Genomic DNA, 20072 nt, shown 5'->3' with positions numbered 1-20072 from the left:
GAGGCTAGCTGAAAGTCTTTTCCCAGATTCTCCTTAAAATGAAGACCACAAAGACCCTCACGCTTCACTCTCACTACAGATCTGTGTCTGGAAGCCTTCTCCACCATCTCATCCAACTCACCTCCAAGCGGTGGCAAAGCTGGAAGTTTATGGGTCAATCTATGCTCCGGACTTCAGATGTGTTCACGATCCTGGACATGTGGTTTGGTGGGTTGGTCGGTGCACTTGGTCAGGATGATCAGTTAGGAAGAGATTCCAGACTAGATCCTGAGCATGCTGCAGGGATTCAATATCTCATCAGGCCAGGAAGCATCTCAACATCTTTTAGAAGGAACTAGTTAAAAAATGTTCCTTGGAAAAAACCTGGAATACCCCACTATGTCCCAGCTCTGGATAAGCAGGAGAAAATAACTGATGGTGAGTGTTTGCCGTCTTCCTCATTTCTCATTTTTTCTATGTTTGTCACACTTAAATGTTTCGTATGATCGAACAAATTTAAATATTAGACAAAGATAAAACAAGCAAACACAAAATGCAGTTTCTAAATAAACCCAAAGCTGCATGGATCGCATTTACAAGGTTTGGATGTTTTTTGCCCTTAATAACAAACACCTTCATTAGAAACTGCATTTTGTGCTCACTTGTGTTATCTTTGTCTAGTATTTACATTTGTTTGGAAACAAACATACAAAAGTCAGAAAGCGGGTGAACACTCGTTCCCACCACTGTACAACCAATCAAATATGATACATCATCAAGAAATCAATGCAGTAAGCCAGAGAAACAGCTGATTTTAAATAGAGGTAGTTACTCTCTCTACACTCCACCCTCTGGTTTCCATCTTTATGGAGAAGCACACAAACGGAGCACAGCCACACCTCCCAGCCCCTCTACCCACTCCTGACATGACGACAGGAATGTGGTCAGGTTTCAGCGGGGGAGCAGGATCAGGTCTGAGAGCACCATCAGCAGCATAACATAATCTGAAGCTCATGGACATTTTCCACACTTCTCACAGACTTTTGTACTTTGCTTGTTATTTTTTCATCAATCAAGAATAATATATTTCCACTTCTTTGAAAAAGTGGTTTAATTACAGTCATTTTGGCAGAAAGCATTATGGGAAAATGAGAAGGCATTAACTGAAGTAGACAAAGCAGCCGAGGCAGCCTGGAATAAAAGAAGAAAGTACTTTGAGATTAAAATTAACTTTTTAAATCATCTCTTGCCCATCGCTGCTAAACTTCCTGGAGGAGATCCAATTATAAAAGATGTTCATTAAGAGCTAAACAACTCCAAACGTGGTGAACTCTCATGCAGCTTCTGCTCACTGAGCAAAACTGGATGTTTTGGTGATTTGGGAGCCTTAAATTTACAGGGTCAGCCAAACTTTAATTTGTGAGTGCTGTTAATATGAACGTGATTGCTTGGATTTGCAGAACATGCAAAGGTCAAAGGTCAGCTACCTTTGCGCACTAAATGTAATCCATGCAAAGAGTTTGGTCTCACCCCGATGCTGACCTGAGTCAAAGCAGAGAGCTCCTCTGATAACAGACCGAGGAAACGTGATCAGGATGTTTCTGCAAAGCTCCGTCACACTGATGGTCTCCTGTTGGGGAGAGATGATGAGCACGCTCCTCGTCGCGCTCTTCACCCGGTCTGCTCAGAAACCGTGGACTCGGTCGTAGCTGCAGGAGTTATCAGGACATCCTTCAGAAGATGATCTCAAACAGGAAATCATCTTATTTTGAAATTGGCCAATGTGTTTGACTTTTATAGACCCCGCCTCACAGTTCTGCTCCTTTTGTTTCAGAGGAAATGTCTCATTTATTTTTCCCTTAATGACCATATGAAGCTTACTCACCCCTGGATGGACTGAATCAGCAGTTCAGAAGGAACTAAATGCATTTGATTTAGTTTTTAGTTTTAATTTAACACAATCAAATTCAATTCTATTTTATTTATATAACACGTTCACAGCAGCAGTCAGCTCAGGCTGCTTTATATTGTAAGGTGGGGGGCGTTCAATTAAACTGTAAGGAGGTCCAGTTTAAACCCGTCTTCAAACAAAAGTCTGTCGCGTCATAGAAGTTGCACGTACATTATAATTTGATGCGATATGTTCTGACGTAGCCTAATAGTTGTATCAGTGTTTGCATAGAGTCAGAACTGGCTGTTAAATAAAGCAGTGAAAGTAACATTCAGCAGTATTTTAACAGTTTCTATTATTCATCTGACAAAGAGCAGGAAGGCGCTCTAATCAAATAATAATAAAATACTCTTTTCTCATTTCAGGTGAAATGAAGTTTGCATTCATAAATAAAATGAGTAGTTTGAGTTTTTCCTTTGAAATATAAATCAGCCTCTTTTACTCTTCATCAGCTTCTCTGACTCACATCTTCAGAGTTTTCTCTTTTTCACACGAGCTCTGAGTAAATTATTTCACGTCTGTCTGCGTGTTTCCTGTGAACACATACCGACTACTGCAAAGACAAAGGCCACGCTGATTAAAATACCTTACCTACTTGGGCAGAGTAAAGTTGAAATGGTCCAAAAACTAGTAACAGGTCTGCGCTCCTAAAGCCAGCGTCGGGATCTGGACCGTGGCCTTCCTGTTGGTGACCTGACTTATAAAGAAAAGACCCGACAATAACTGAGAGAAACGTCCAGCAGTCACACAAACACGTCTGAGCAAGCACTTCCTCAGAGACGAATAACTAAGATTAAATGCAGAGTTGTGTGTAAAGTGAGTGAGGAAGAAACACCCAGTGCATCATGGGAGTCCTCCAGCAGCCAACACGTATCGCAGCATAACTAAGGGAGGATTCAGGGTCACCTGCTTTCTATCGCTTTACAATCTGCAGATTTAAGCAAACACTTTGAGATTATGGCTGAATTTCGTTTTGCTCCTGCGGTGGCATGTTCGACACAGGAAGTGACCGGCTATGATTCGCTGAAAACTGCACGTAATAAAAATGCTCCAAAAGTCGTCACAACAATCAGGAGGTGACGCCCATCACACGCTGAGGACACACGGGAGAAACGATGTTAGGCTGATGAACACCTTGATGTCTCTCCATTACAGCGAGAGGAGGAGACCAGCCAGAGGGGGGTCTGGACACCTTCACTTTCACTGCTTCCCCCCCGACCACGGCCTGGGTTAATCCTCTGAGGTGTAAGTCATCATCAGTGACAACCACTAACGTTAACCAATCACAGCATCGTGTCTGTTTGTAGTAAATTGTTCTCGTCAATCGGGGAACAATTCAAATCATCATTCATCACTCCCAAAGTACTGGGCTGGTGTAGGGTTAGGGATGGCACCTCGGAGGCCTTTGGTACTTTCAAACCACGTTGGAGCGTATCAGCATCCAAAATTATACCAATCCCACAAAGAAACAAAGTACAGTAGGTACATGTTCAGTGTATAGTCAGGCAGTTCCAACGTCACCTCGTCAGGCAGGGGCCTGTCATCTTTCAAAGGTTTCTGTGGATCTTGCTGCGTCTGGCATTTACATCCGTCTTTATACACCTGTGGAAAAGAAAGGTGTGTGGGAGAAAGAAGAAGCTGTGAATCGGTGTAATCATCCATGAACGAGCTGAAATCCAAAAGATCTTCAGGCTGAACCAGCTTCTGCTTTTCCTGCAGAGGTGAAACTTAAGGCTCAGGTGTTTCCACTGGTTTTGTGAGAACGGGTACAAAGCATTAGACCACGGACTAGAGGACAGCGTTGTGCGTAAAGAAATAAATTAGATGTGGCTTTTTCAAAATGTGGTTCGAAAACTTAGATAATTAAAAATTAAAGCACTGAAAACTTGTGATAACTGATTGCTCCCATCTCGTTGGAAGGATCTGGTAATTTAAGAGTGTTTTAAATCAGTGCAGTCAGCCCAAATAACAGGCTTTAATTAGCAAACGGTGGAAATGTTCTCTTTAGTGTGTCTGATGGTTTGTTAAGGTGCTTTTGTTTTAAAGCATTCTATAAGTGCTAAGCAATTACTGTTATCATTACGAAGGTAATGACTTCTAAAAAGCATGCTGGTGTAAGCTCGTGGAACACGAAAAGGTCTCCAGAAGCTGCAGTGGCTCGGTAAATCTAATCCGGGTGTTTAACCCCATGCCGAGTGTTTGGCCTCACCCCGACACCGAGCTAATGAGTCAAAGCAAAGAGCTGCTGGTCCACTAACACACTCGGGGAAGTGAACAGTAAAGCCATCTGTGACTGAAAGGCTGCCAGGACAACATGAATGTTAATAACTCAGAATGGGTTTATTTACACGTGGCCGCCTCTGTCTGTAGTAATGTATAAATAAAGTTATATTTAAAGGCCTTTATTCGAGATCAAACCAGCTTTCACTGGATGGATTCTGGTGTTCTGTAACACACAGGTTTGATCTCAGTGCTTAAAAATGGTGATGGAGACACTTTCCAGCTGTTCCTGCATGGATGGTACTTTTCTCCATCACAATCAGGTTTCACAAGATCTCCAACAGCACCTGCTGAACAACAGCCCACAGTGCTTCACCGATGGATGAAGACTCTCCTGACCACCTCCATCCATGCCGCCCATGATTTGGATCCATGTCTCCAGCAGACCCATTCTCAGTCCAGTTCTTGTATAATTTTCATACCTCAGTCTTTTCTCCCAGTTTCCCCTTTCCTTAAGCCCCACACTTCTTCTTTTGTCGAGTTTTTTCCTCAGTGTTTTTAAGGACACACTGCACAGTGTGCTGAGATAAGATTTCAGCTTTGAACTGTGTTGTCTTTGGTATTTCTCACAGGTTCAGTGAAAGAAGTTGTAACAAATGTGTTTTACTGCTAAAAACAAGGTTCTTAGTTGTATCTTCAGACAATGCTTATGTTTCCAACATATGTACCACAGCATGGTTCAAAGAGAAGAAGCTTTCTGTTCTGCATCACTGAAAATAACTGCATAGAAAATTTGTTTCAAAATAAATGACCCCTCTGAGATGCTTTCAGAGACACATGTGGTTCCACGAGTTTAGCTAATATTACAAAAACTGCATAAAAAACACAAGAACCTGACCTGAAGACAAGAAAAATATTTCTTATTTTACAGAAACTATCTGGATTTTCAAAATAAGAATATATTTGTTTGATATTTGTCTCAATTCTGAAATCAGCATCAAACTCTATAAACTTCAGGAGGAATGCTGTCCATGAACATTTATCAATATCTGATGATCATCTGCAGCAACAGGGATCTTATTAGTGCTGATTTTTGTATTTCCCAACCCCAGAGACAAAGAACAATCAATAAATACTGACATTAAATGTCCCGGAAATTACTGCAAAATGCCAAATTGTAACACAGCAAAACTGGCAAAAACATCAAAGATAAAAACATGACAGCAATATCCAGCTACATTTATCGACATCAGAGCAAAAACAAAAATCAGAGTTTGATTTTTTAATTTTTCTCGACTCTCTTACTTTTGTCTCAGCCAAGAAATCTTTGTTGGGTTTTATTTATTGCAGGTGAACACAAACGTTCCCTTACTAACAGGTTAATCAATGATGTTCAAGACTCAGATGTGTATTAACACAGCACATGCTCTCAAGGTCGCAGAAATGAAACCATTACTTTAAAATCCTTTACATGATCCAGCTGTTGCAGCTAATTACAGGACGATGTCTAACCTTTCTTTATTGAATCATCATAAATCAGCTGAAGAAACTTTTCTTTGAGGCGTTTTTCCGACAGATAGCAAAACTGAAGGTTGCAGTGATCTTCGTGTGGCTTCTGGAGGCCACTCGTCCCTACCTGATACTGCTGATCACAGCGTTTTAATACAAAGGTGAGAACACACCGTATCAAAGGAAATTCCCTGTGCTTGTTTGAATCATATCTGTATCATATAACTTCAGTTCCTGCATGTAAATGAGGCGTTTTCTACACACGCTGAAGTTATTCATGGATTTCCTCGAGGTTCTGTGTTGGAACCAATACTTTTTGCATTATACATGCGTCCCTTAAGCAATACTATTAGAAAACACGGCATTTTCATTTCTATGCAGATGATGCCTGGCTTTATTTATCCGTAAGGTCAGACAGCACAAATCTATGGAGGACCACAAGAGCCACGCACATCGAAATAAAAAATTCTGTGCTTAATTTTAATAAACTGATTTTAAAATGCTTTTCAAGTCTTCATTTCAAAAAACATTTTCGAATTGCACTTTAATAAACTGCATTTCAAAATCCATTTCCCTTTCCTGTTCGCTCAGGGATTAACATGTGGATTAGCAGTTGGATTAGCAGTTGGATTAACAACTTCATTTTAAAAATCCTGCTGCTATTCAAATTAGCCACACCGTGGGATGTAAGGAGCTCTCTGATTGGTTGGTCAGACACAGGCTGTCTGCCTGGATTTTTCTAGCTCATAGCTTCGCCCTGCTAAGAAGCGTGTGTGCTTGTACAAAGGCCGTTCAGCCTCGGGATTTACACTCGGCTCGACACAGATATGTGAAGGATGAAGGGACCCTGCAGCGAAACGGAGAGCCAACCTCTGACTGAGTGCCTGTTTACGCAGTCTGACCACCTGTTGAAGGTAACGTGCTAACGTGGCTAACGCTAGCATCACCGCACGTAGCTGATGAATTCATCATATATACAACCTTTGATCATCATTTATGTCCAGTTGAGAATGAATCTGTGCACTCACATATTAAATGAACTGAAATCAGTAGTGTGATCTCCAGTCTTGATATAAGGAATGAGAGAACTGACAGCTGTTATTTTAATCAGCCTGTCTCAGTTGTTTTAACTCCAAGTATCACAAAGTAATGTGGTAACATCTGGACTGACGAGTTTACTGTCAGCATTTTAATCGCTAGTTTAAAGGCTGTAGGTTGCAGCCATTGCTCTAACACTGTATAAATGTAACAGGGCTCAGTGCTGGTTCTAACAGTCTGAGCTGCTTCCAGCTTTATTTGTGAAGAGCACAGCAGCTTACAAAACACGTAGCTAGCTCGTACAGCTGCGACGTAAAACTTTCATTAGCTAAGATGACCTTAAAATAACGGGGCTATGTGCGGTGATGCTAGCGTTAGCCACGTTAGCACGTTACCTTCAACAGGTGGTCAGACTGCGTAAACAGGCACTCAGTCAGAGGTTGGCTCTCCGTTTCGCTGCAGGGTCCCTTCATTCTTCACATATCTGTGTCGAGCCGAGTGTAAATCCCGAGGCTGAACGGCCTTTGTACAAGCACACACGCTTCTTAGCAGGGCGAAGCTATGAGCTAGAAAAATCCAGGCTGGCAGACAGCCTGTGTCTGACCAACCAATCAGAGAGCTCCTTACATCCCACGGTGTGGCTAATTTGAATAGCAGCAGGATTTTTAAAATGAAGTTGTTAATCCAACTGCTAATCCAACTGCTAATCCACATGTTAATCCCTGAGCGAACAGGAAAGGGAAATGGATTTTGAAATGAAGTTTATTAAAGTGCAATTCGAAAAAGGTTTTTGAAATGAAGACTTGAAAAGCATTTTAAAAATCAGTTTATTAAAATTAAGCACAGAATTTTTTATTTCGATGCGCGTGGCTCTTGTGGTCCTCCATACAAATCCACTAGTTAAACTACAGGAATGTCTTAAAGACAAAGACCTGGATGACTTCAAATTTCCTTCTTCTAAAATCAGACAAAATGTGTGTCTGATCAAAATCAGTGTGCAGACGTCATCTGAACAGTATCACTAAAATCCAAAACATCTGTGATGTTGAGGACTGCTGTAATTCATTATTATCAGGAAGTCTAAAAACTCCCTGAAAAGCCTTCAGTTAATTCAAAATGCTGCAGCAAAAGTCCTGACAGGGACTAGAAAGAGAGAGCAGATTTCTCCTGTATTGGCTTCCCTTCATTGACTCCCTGTTAAATCCAGAATTTAAAATCTATAAAAATATAATACCATATTATCTTAACAGAGGAATTTACTCTCTCTTTGCTGACTTAAATATGGATCCAAGTTTCTTCGGCTATCAGGACCCCAGTTTGGATTCAGGAGACAGACACTATCTCTACTTTAGGCTTCAAACTTTCTTCTTTGATAAAGCATATAGGTAGGGCTGGATCAGGTGACCCTGACTCCTCCCTCAGTTATGCTGCAACAGACTTCTTCCTGTTAAAAGGAATTTCTTCCTTCCCACTGTTGCCAAGTGCTTGTCTGATTGTTGGGTTTCCTGGAGGGTGTTTACGTGCAGCAAAAATCACCCTGAGGTGTCAGTTGCTGTAATTCAGCACTTTATGAATGAAACTGAAGTGGGAAATCGCACCATATACAAAGATTAAAAAGGTATTTCCATCACAGATGTCATTCTGAAGAGATAACCAGCGATTTCACTTCACCTGCCGGTGTTTCTAATGTTGTGGCTGATCGCTGTGGGGGGGCAATGAAGCTGAATTTGTTTGAACCTGGTTAGTTTTTAGAAAATCCTGAAATGTTCACACTGTGTGTTGCACATCTCCTAAAACGAGGTGACAGCAGGTGAAATGGGGGCATTTCAGCAAAGCGCTTCTTTGTAATTTGAACCACCGACAGATTTTAAACATCAACCAGATCTTACAGGCGTTTGCTCTAGAACATTTTCAACATGCGTCAGAGCCGAGCTGGGATTTTTATGCCCCCTGCCTGAGCCTTTAACATCATCAGGCTGACTCAGAATTCAACAAACGACGAGTTGTTGCTGCTGCTCACCCCTGCTGCCGTTCGGGAGGTGAGTTTAAGGCCCAAAGTGCAGGAATGAGCCCGTGTGCTGTTACGATTAGCATAACAGCATTTCACACCGGTGAGAGAGGAGTAAGAGCCGAGTCAACAGTCAAATGAGCCATGGGGTATTTATATACAGCTCCACCATTAATTCATTAGGGAGCCACAAAAACCAGGAACAGGAAAAACTGTTGGATTTTATAAAACCACAAAATACAAGAAATATCTCCCCCAGAGGATTGGACTCCCGATCAGCCAGAAATCAGCGAGGCTGTCAGTTTAATACAGATTTAAGGGAAACGGAGAAAAGACAGCCTCTCCAATTACACAAACACAATGAGGTGAAAGTCCTGAGGATAAATGTCAGACTGACACTTTGACTCTATCATCTGGATCTGTTACACTTCTTTTTGGATCATTTCTTACATAAAAAACACTTTACTGAAAATTTGGCACAGAACAGATACAAAGAGACAAATTCATGGGAACATTTGGTTTTTTAATTTGACCCGCCTGCTTTCTGACCATAAATGGAAGGAAAATAAACTGTAGATGAAGTTTTTCACTGATACCTGTGTGTGGTAGGAATAATTTCACCACTGCAGATAAAAGATTTCCATCTGTAGTAATTTATTTTTAGTGGTGTGGGTGAGATGGTGCAGAGGTGGGTTGCAAAGCGGTTTGCAGCTGCTTATTGTTTTGAATTTACAATCTAATGCTAAGTCACAAAAATAAACTGATCTCAACACTCTGGCTTTGGAAAATGAAGCTTTATTTCTTAATAAACTCTTTGAAGACCAAAACTGAAGTGGAGATGTTTGTCCATACTGCCCAACACGACGTTTTACTGAAAACCAAACACAGGAGGGATGATGATCTGAGTGGACCACAGCTAAAGCTCAGACCATCAACAGGACAATGATCCAAGCACAGCAGAAGAAAAGAATCGAGCTGATGCAACAGTGCAGAGTCCAGACCTCAACCTGACTGAGACCTTGGACCAGCTGTGCACGAATGAATGCTGCATTTGCAGTAAGTCTACAGCTTGTGCACCTGACTTGACATAGTACTTGAAAGTCACGGTGCTTTAACTTGCAAACACTTACAGCTTGTCAAGCCTCTTTCCACACATCAAATACTGAATTCTCCAACAGTTAAGACAAGAAATTTGACGTGTATAAAATCCAGACACGTGAACACAACACATGCTGACGTTTGCCATCCCCGTCGGTGCTGATGGAAATGGGTTTGGAGTCCTTTCCATTCCACTTCGCTGAGGGAGTTGAGAGGAAAAGGCACCATGTGCAGCTTTCTGACTGTGAAGTTTACAGAGGAATGAAGACCTGTAGTGCACTTCATGCACTGTAAACTCACCTATGCTCTCGAAAAGTGAGTACAGAAGTCCGCCATTCGAGCGGACGAGCGTCTCAAACATCCTGCACATCCTAACCCCACAGTTTGGTTGTGTTTCTAAGCCTGTCACCTTGTAAACGTTAACGCTGTGTTCAGACCAAACATTCAGCAGTTCTGCCCGAGGTTACCCTGTAAATCTGTGAACATTCGTGTGCAAAGTGGGAGAAATTAAACATATTTTCACAGAAAATCCTGTCATTTTGCTTATTTTTCTCCTGCGTCTTCTTTTGTTCTGCCTCTATATAAACAATGAATTCTACAAATGCTGGGTGTTACTGGGAGAACCAGTCCTACAGTCTTTGTACGAGACCCCATTACAGGTCTCATGCTCAAAGGCCAAACTCTTAGATGTAGAGGTATCAGGCGAAACGTCACCTGAAGTCTTAAATGAAGATCATTGTTCTGTATTCATGGCTAGTCTGAGATTTTCTGAGCAGTCTTGAGGATGCGAGCTCGTTAATGTGTTTGGCACCTGCAGCAGGTTTGAGACTGCACACCACATAACCTGCAAATTCAGAAAACTGTGTAAAGAACACGTTTGCAGAAGGATTCGGTGCATCTGTTAACTCACGGAGGAAGGACGGGCTGGCATGTGGCATCCCTTCTGTTAGTGCAGTAATCCCGAATGTCTAAACAAGGCCATATCTCACCACGGCGACACCGGTATCCTAGCAGCTGCACCCGATGGTGTTTGTTGGCACGGAAACAGCACAGAGGCTTAGAGGCGAGCACACACACAGAGACAGACTGATGAGTCTTTTCAGCTCTCTGTAAATAAGGTAAATGCAGGATGCAAAGTACCGGGAAATGTGCAAACACGGGCTTTACTACCCAGAGAGGATATCAGTCAGTCAGAGATGCCGTCTGCAGCCGTCTTTCATGAACATCAAATATATTATCAACTAAATCATCAGATGAAGCTGATGCAGAAATGCACAGAACACTTAGGTGAATTAATCATGCACATGTGAGCCTCAGCGGGAGGCTCGAGTACATCTGCATTTAGCCCCACTTATCCTTCCGGGGTCCCCTTACACTGTGACACAGCTGCAAGCGTCGCACAATCAGCAGCTACATCTGGGAGCTCAGTTTGGCTGAATGCACCACAAGTGTTCCCTCGGTCTGATTTATGACGGAGCTGCTGCAGAAGTCAGCTGGCTGCACATGTTTTGTCACATGTGCTTTTTCCCTCTAATTAAGACTTCACATACCCCGCTTGATGTGGAAGGCTAAAGGCTCATTTCTCCTCCAAGAGCAATTAATAAAAGGGGGGAGCGTCTGTGAAGTGTCAGCAGCCCTCTGCTTACAGCCGACAGCAGCAGCGACACAAACAACAGCAAAGTGAAAACAGATTTTTAGATAATGACCCAGACACAGCTCGCTCCCATCGCACTGCAAAATAATTGAATTCGCTCAGTTATCATCAGGAGCACTTCGGAGGTCAGATGAGGGAAGCTCTGCTGTGACAACATCCTTAAAGAGGAATACCACCAGGACCTGAGGGATTGAGCGATTCTGGTCGTGGCATATACATGTATGGAAAATAGTGTGTTTTACTGCAGCAGAGAGGTTAGCTCGCCGTCACCAGGCAGTGACGACCACAGTCTCTGATCTAGGAGTTATTTTTACAAACATAATCATCTTTTGCTCTTGAGCTTCAGGTGCAGACATCCTCCTTCAGGGTTTTCTGGTATATTCATGGTTCTCTCAGTTACAGCAGAGCAGCCCAGACCATCACCATCACCATCACACCGTGTCTGCTGCTGCTGTGATGTTCTCTTTATGAAACGCTGTTATTTTGATGTGACGGGACTCAAACCTGGCAGCACGGTGGCACGGTGGTTAGCACTGTTGCCGCACAGCAAGAAGGTCCTGAGTTCAATTCCACCATCAGGCCGGGGTCTTTCTGTGTGGAGTTTGCATGTTCTCCCCATGTTTGCGTGGGTTCCCTCCGGGTACTTCGGCTTCCTCCCACTGTCCAAACACATGCAACTTGTGGGGATAGGTTAATTGGATAATCCAAATTGCCACTAGGTGTGAGTGTGAATGGTTGTCTGTCTCTGTGTGTTGGCCCTGTCACAAACTGGCGACCTGTCCAGGGTGTACCCTGCCTCTTGCCCTAAGACAGCTGGGATAGGCTCCAGCGCCCCCCCGCGACCCTGAAAAGGAGAAGCGAATGGATGAATGGATGGGACTGAAACCTTCTCGGGGATCATCCAGACGTTTTCTGGCAGATGTGACATGAGCCGTGGTCAGCAGTGGTTTTCCCCTTAAACTTTCCCATGGACGCCATTTTTGCCCCATCTCTTTCTTGTTGTTGAATCATGACCTCTGACCTTAACTGAGTCGAGTGAGGCCTGCAGGTCTGTAGATGCTGTTCTGGGTTCTTCTGTGACCTCCTGGCTGAGTCGACGTGCTCCTGTGAAGGTTCAGCACCGTTCCGGGTTTCCTCCATGTGTGGATAACGGCTCTCACTGGCTGTGTCCCAATTCAGAGACCGCACGCTTGAAGTACGCATTTTAAGTGCGATTACGTCACCGCCACGCGATGACAGCTGTCCCAATTCGAAGTGTACTTCAAATGCATACTCCAAATGCGCCGTCGATTTCCCCAAATATCAAGCGTGGTCCGGTGCACGCTTCGTGGTCCCATATATCCCACAATTCATAGCGCGGCGGTGGGTGTGGATAATTTTGCCGCAAAATACGGCAGAAGGGAGCGGCTGAAGAGTGAACTGGCAAAAGTAAGAACTGAATATTATGTCACTTATTTATGTGCGAATGTTTAATAATGAAGAACATTAAAACATTACTGTTGGCCACATGTCGGCAAAGTTATGTGACATTAGTGATGTTTGTACTTTCAGCGTAAACTTGGTTTTAAAACCTTTACTTTAAAATATACACCGTTCAATAGTCGACCTTAATCTTACAGAGAATGTGATGATTTCATGGCTAATTAAAGTCAGTCATATATCCACAAACACAACAAGCTGAAAGTCAGTGATGCTGCTCGGTTTGCAGTCCTGAATATCACGGCACAAGCAGGATTCACTGCACTGTTAATGTTAGCTATGTTATATTGCTGCCTCTGTTCGGTGGTGTCGAGCCAAACGGACTTTAACGTGTGTTTGAACGAGCTGACGGTTCACTCGTTAAGCTGAAAGAAAGATGCTTTAATCACAGGAGTCACACATGTGTCCACTGTACCATCTGGGAACTCTTCTTGTTTAGCACTCGTAATAACACAAAGACTAAATCCTCCTTCTCTTGTGCTGTTTTGTAGCAGTGGATACACCTGAGACTGTCACCTGTCTGTCTGTCCTGCACTCTCTCTCTGTTTCTTTCTCTCTGATTGTGGAATAAAAGTATGAACATGTATTTATAAGTTACACTTGTGTTTGAATCCTGCAGCTTATCACACATTTGATTTCCATGTGTGACAACTGCAAGTGTCCAGAGTGAGGACAGACTGAGGGACCCACTGCTGCACATCATCTGTGAGGCTTTGCAGCCCTGATGATCCACCAGGACAAACTCAGCAGTGTGTGAGGAAGAGGAGGAGGAAGAGCCAGCAGCAGCTGACAGATGGAGAGAATAGACAGACTGTTCCCTGTTTGTGAAGGACTGCTAGAAAAGTTTCAAATAACTAATTGTCTGTCCTGAATCAGTCTTATTAGGTAATGTTCAAATAATGTTATCATTCCAGTGTTTTCAGTGTGGGAGAAAGTACTCAGGGCCTTCAAGTTACACACTATGAAAGGCAGCAACAAGTTTAATGTTCAGAAACCTAAAGTATGTATCAGCAGCAGAATGGAGCTAAAAATAAATGTTTGTTTCAGTTCTATGAAGCTTTGAGTATTTTGGATTAGTAGCACTGCTGTGTTTGTTGCATCATATTGCTGTAATTGTTTATATGCTTTATATACTTAGAGGTAAGTTGATCTATAGTGTTACATCATATTCTATAAGGATGTTATGTGTTTGTTTACTTTCTGCCCAGTTTGACCCATTTAGCAGAAGTCAGCCTGTTTAAGGCTCTGATATCTATTCTGTATGACTTAAAGCAGTTATGACATGGTCTGATTTTCTCACCCAATAAAGGAATATTTCATATATCAGTCTACTCTTTGTTTATCAGAAACAGTTTTCACAGCTCGTACATTTTCTTTTTACACATATGGTAAATGGCCTGTATTTGTATAGCGCTTTACTAGTCCCTAAGGACCCCAAAGCGCTTTACACAACCAGTCATCCACCCATACACACATTCACACACTGGTGATGGCAAGCTACATTGTAGCCACAGCCACCCTGGGGCGCACTGACATATATGTAAGCATTGAGCCAAATTTAGTAATGCCAACATATTAAACGAACAATATTTGTCTCTTATGTATAATACATCTATATATACACTGTCAGAGATACTTGTCTTTGAGTGAAGATTTAAGGTGATAGGAAATATAAATAACTGCAACTTGAATCTTTGCTGAAGCTCAGTATTTGACACAGAGTTCAAACTCACTGCTGTAATAACTAATCATGATTAATATAATAACTATAATATTGGCCATATTATATTTACATTACCACAGTGAGATGACTTTAGTCTCATGAACAACATTAGCTAATTGTTATTTACTAATCTTGAACTGACTGTTCAGTACAGAAATGAAGCCCAACTATCATGTTTTTACAGTCCCGTGGTCTCAGCCTCAGATACTCAACTAATCAAAGTGATGTCATGAAAAAATTGAATGACCAACAAAACATTTTTTCTCCTTCATTTATGTCAAACAAAGCTGTATGAAACGTTTCTCGCGGTTAGTATCATGGTTGCTAGGCAACCTGAACAGCGCGACGAAGGCTAGACCGTCCCATTTCACAAGCCTCTCACTTCCACACTTCTCGTACTTATAGTACGCACCGTACGTAGTACGCGTACTTCAAGCGTGCGGTCTCTTAAGTGGGACACAGCCACTGTGGTTCACAGAGGCTGGCTCAGACTGATGATGTCACTTGTTTCTTTAGATCGCAGCGTGATGATGATGTGCTGCTGGTTGAGATCTTTCAGTCTGCTTCACTTTATCAGACAGCTTCTGTTTAAGTGATTTATGTGACAGTGATCAGGTCTTTTTGGGAGCTCAATAAAATGTGGTTAATGAGAGTTAATTCATTTTTAACAAGAAGGTCCAGGTGGGTTTGGATAGCTTCTTTTCCCCCTAATAAATGAGGCTCGATTTTGCATTTACTCTCGTTATTTTTGTCTAATAGTCAAATTACTTTGATGATCTGAAACACGTCTTTAATTTGACTTCTCAGTTCTCAAACACAGAAGTGAGACTAAAACCTCTAAAATTGTAGTTGGAATTCTGTAGCAACACACATCCACCTCCTACGCTGGAAAATATTAAAAATTTAAAGTGGACAATGGAAGTTCGAAGTTAATGAGGGACAAACGCAGAGAGCTGTGTGCTTGTTTCCACCTCTGAACGATTCTTACAGATCTGCTGTTTGTTTACGGAGCCAAAAAGAAAGAACCTCCGAACAATCAAAGAGGTGCTTTAATTCAGAATTATTTATGGAGCTAAAGAGACGCTGAATCATGAGTGATGGGAAGCAGAGTGGGAGAGAAACGGGCTGACTGGTGTGGACGTTATACTGGACTATCATAGTGAAGAGAGAGGCGTGCCTCCTGGGTTTTCTGGTCACACCCACTCGGGAGGAGATCCCAGCAGAGAGCAGACCTATGCTACGGCTGGTTGTCACGTGGGTAGCTGGGGCTCCCTGTTGAAGTATAGATGACATATAAGCTAAAAATTGGGGTGTTGCTGAAATATTGAAGCTGTTCACTGAGACGAACACCAAAACCTTTTAATCTTAGCCTTGACCAAGGTCAAAGTCCCGCTCTTTGTGACCTGCTACAACATTTTACTAGTAAACAAAATCCAAAAATGTTTTAGATTAAGAAAATTCATATTTCTGGTTTAAGGATTCAGAATAATTTCCCACGAGCTCGAAGCCTTTGCAGGCTACAGATGAGGTTAAAATGTGAATAAAGACATGAGACTGCCGTCACAGAGAGGGGAAATCCCTAACATGGTCAGAAGCTTTAAGGGTACAAGCTAAAACATTTAAAAAAAATCATAAAAAAATAAAAATATGCAGCTGGAAAAGAGCAGATTCAAACATTCAACACCAGGATAGGGTGGAAATTACAAATGAGTTTAATTGCCCATCACTTTGCCAGTGATTATTTGCTTAGTTGATAAAATACCACAAACTTAAAGTTTTCTCCGACCAAAATAAAGAATTCTTGGTGATTTACAGACAAAATCTTTAATTTTTCATGTAAAATGTGAAGTTCAGGGACAGGACTTCAGTTTGTCGTCTTTTCAGCCTTCAAGAAAGAAATATTTAAAAACAAAAGACTGCAGTGAAATGAACAAAACACAACCTGAGTGTACAATGAACACGGTTTATATAAAAGCCATACAGTAATCTGACTCACACGGTCACAGCGAGCGGCTCTTGCTGTGAATTTGACATTTTAAGAAAAATACAGAAACTCTGTGGGCGTTTGTCAGTCCTCTTCCTCTTCGGTGTCCAGCGGTCCTCGGTTTGCAGGGAGCGATGGTGTGATTCGCTGCCAGCGGTTTGGTGGCCAGATGATGTGAGAGGCCCGACCGTGAAGCAGCCCCACAGACACCTGGGAAAAAAACAGCATCACAACTGAGAGCCGATTCAGAGAGAGAGAGCCACCCTGTCCTCAGGTACCACAGGTGTCCTAAAGTGAGCCTGTCATGGAAATCTCTTTGAGCATCGCTGACTGAACAGGTGGGCGGAGCAGACTGCAGTTTAGAGGGTGAGTAGCCTCATATACGGAGGTGGCTGCCTTCCTGTTTGTCCTAGCAGCAGGACAGCACAGAGGGCAGTGACCTGCAGACGTGGGTGGAGCCCTGCAGGATGGAGAGGAGGGAGCGCGTGCGGTCAGGGTTAGCAGTCGAGTAGTCAGTTTTGCTTAGCAGGGTGTCTGAGGATGTTTGTGGCAGCCATGGAGCAGGTCAATCTGTCATAACAGGTGATTCAGGGCTCCCTTTATAACCTGTTTTAGCAGGTCCAGCAGACCATCTGTTATTAAAGGGAACAAAGTGATCTGAGCCCTCCCACAGTAACAAGAACTGAGCACAGTTTTTCAGTTCTACAATCGATGGCTTTCTCTCTGTAATGCTCTACCGTCTTTGACTGACGTTGGGGGAAAAGTGCAGTTCGTGACAGCATGAGTCATTTAAAACCACAAAATCTGAAGAATTCCAAATAAAAAGATTATTGGGCAATGAAATGTGAACATAAATAAGTAAAACACGGCTCCAGCTGCCTTTCTTTGCTCAAAAACCCTCCTCTAGTACACGTGTCAAGACCTGTTATGCAAAAATAATTTTCTCATTGTTTATTCTCCAGTCACATCAGGGAGCACAGGAGCTGGAGGCCTCAGCAACCAATGCTTGCTTCAGAGATGGATACCAGATCTGCAACCACAGTAAGTGCCCCATTAGAGCCAGTCTACTTTATGTTGCAAATGCATGCAATCATCATCTCATTGAATCTGATTGTGCTGACGGGGATAAAATGGCAACAACTGCAAATATGTTGCCGTCTACATACAGAGAAAGTGCAAAATGGTAAAGCTGCTCTGCAACCTTCCTTTTATAAGGAATATAAGCAGAATACAACCAGCCGAGTCAGTGTGTCACAGATGATATCGACACTCTGACTCAGATTTACTGCAACATGTTGCTAATCTGCAAACCTTCACCAACCTGAGAGTGACGGCGCTCCAACCGACCACGATGGTTTGGAGAAAGGCCGCCTCCACCAGTGCCGTCGCCTCGCGATTAAATTCGGTCACCCAGAGGTTGAGGGTGTTTCTGGGTGACCGCTTTGATTGTACTTGCAAACTCCAACAGCAAAAGATGTTTGAACTTGTTTAAATGTAGTCTTTGGTTGGGCTCAGTCACAAAGACAGCTCAGTTATGCTGAATGTAACCAAACTGAAGCCTTCTTTGAATCGAACACATCAGATTTAAAGCTGTGCTGTTACGTCCTGACATCCAGAACCTGCAGGGACTGTTTGTGAAATATTGCAAGGCACCAATCCTCTGCTTTGTTGAATATATTAAAGATACGTATCCAAGTATCCTAAATTAACACGACACCGTGGGTTGGTTTTCCTCTTTTTGAGTCACTGGTTGCCTTGGCAGTCTGAAATGAGCAAAAACTGATTTTTTCTGATTTTTGAAGTGACATGCTTCTTATTTAGGTTTTCACAGGTTGACATTCAGCTTGAGGTGCAGAGACTTGCAGACATCAACGGCAGAGATAATTAAAACCGGCACGCTGACAGCTGAAGATCCGTCCACTCACTGCTGTCCGGCATCGTCCTCGCCGCATCAATTAGAGCTGCTTTGCATAAGGGCGAACGCACACACACCAGCAAATGTCATATGCTTTTAATGAGTCCTGTTATCTCTCAAAAGCCGGCCTCTATATTTAAAACCATATATACCATGCGGCATTCATCTCCATCTCCAGAATAACCTTTAGAGAGCTCGTGCTCGGGCCGGAGGTGTTATGAGGAGTTGGTTTCGGAGAAAGAAAGCAACGTTTGATTTGACTTTTTTGGGGTGTCGCAGCAAATTCAACGCTACAGTCTGAGTAACAGGAAGCAAAAGAAACCTCCACCTCACAACAGCTGCGGGTCAAGCTCCAGTTTAATAACATGTGGTAATGAAACAGCCGATTAATATTCATCCGGCTGCAGATGACACTGAGCTGTTATCTACTAAGGTGAGACAGTGAGGAATTACTAAATTACACACCTGAAAGCTGTGGAGGCAGAGAACCTCCAGGTCAGCACAGATTCATCTTTCTTTTAATCTCAGAAACACGAGGTTAGAAACATCAAACAAAACCGTTTGTTTTGCACCTTAGCTCCACGATTTGGGTTTGAAGATTCCTTCAACTGGTGACAAAAATCAGGAAAAGTATCCACGCTGGCTTCTTTACATCAAACATAATCCACATGACCATGGTTAAAACATGGCTGCCAAGGTGACATGTAGTTGTTCCTTCCTTTGCTTTATTGATGCTTTCTTTCTTTGGATGCTCTGTTTTTGGCTTATTTGGATATTTATTTATTTATTTTTGTTAATTATTGGATTAGCTTCATTTCTTGGATTCTTTGTAACACGTTGCTTCCTTCTTTTCTTACGCAGAGATTTTTAAGGTGACGATTGACAAAGAAAAGCATGTAGGAGAAAGTGAACGTGCCTAATTTCAGGTTTTTCAGAACAGGAAAATTGAGAATTAATTAAAATGCATTTATATAGAAATTCTTCCTTCTTTTGTTTCTTGGAGGTTTTTCCTTTCAGGATATGTATTTATTTTTTGGCAGTTTCATGCGTTAGATCGTTTTTTGCTGCCCTCTGCTGTCCCATGACCACGAGCTGTGGTTAGACGACCAGAGTCAGGTCGATGGGCTCTGTCACTCCGAGCCCTGCACATCGGAAGAACCCAGTGGAGGTGGTTTACCGAACCTGATTCCTCCTGAATGGTTTGGGAGGAGGCTTCTTTGCAGAGTTGGGAACACCGGAGTGACCCCTCCCTGGGAGACATCTGGAGATTTCTGCTTTGAATGCTGCTCCTCAAATGTGGGCAGAAAGTGGACGGGTTAACACTATTGTTTTTAATGGGCCCATTTTTCAATGACTATGACTCTGCTAGTGTTGGAGACAGATTTCAATGGTTTTGAAAACAGAAGCTTTGACGGGCGATGGTAGCAACAAGCATTCATCAGGTGCTGAACACAGAATAACGAGCTCCGCCCAGGTGTTTCCAGGTACACGTCACATTACCGTAACTCCTCAAC

The 20072-nt window shown here is 42.6% G+C and overlaps 1 protein-coding gene across 5 annotated transcripts in view; it reads right to left on the bottom strand.

The window, feature by feature from the left end:
- Positions 1-16394: 16394 nt before the first annotated feature.
- Positions 16395-20072, bottom strand: part of immp2l (inner mitochondrial membrane peptidase subunit 2) — a 177774-nt gene continuing 174096 nt past the window's right edge. For all 5 annotated transcript variants that reach the window (XM_063480438.1, XM_063480440.1, XM_063480441.1 and 2 more), the window contains exon 6: positions 16395-16853. In XM_063480438.1, coding sequence (XP_063336508.1) covers positions 16728-16853 — 126 coding nt within the window. In that variant the 3' untranslated portion in view covers positions 16395-16727. The remainder of the gene's footprint in view (positions 16854-20072) is intronic.

The sequence above is a fragment of the Pelmatolapia mariae genome, linkage group LG7 (genome assembly GCF_036321145.2).
Source record: "Pelmatolapia mariae isolate MD_Pm_ZW linkage group LG7, Pm_UMD_F_2, whole genome shotgun sequence".
Classification (NCBI taxonomy): Eukaryota; Metazoa; Chordata; class Actinopteri; order Cichliformes; family Cichlidae; genus Pelmatolapia; species Pelmatolapia mariae.
This window is presented reverse-complemented; position numbering and strand designations above follow the sequence as displayed.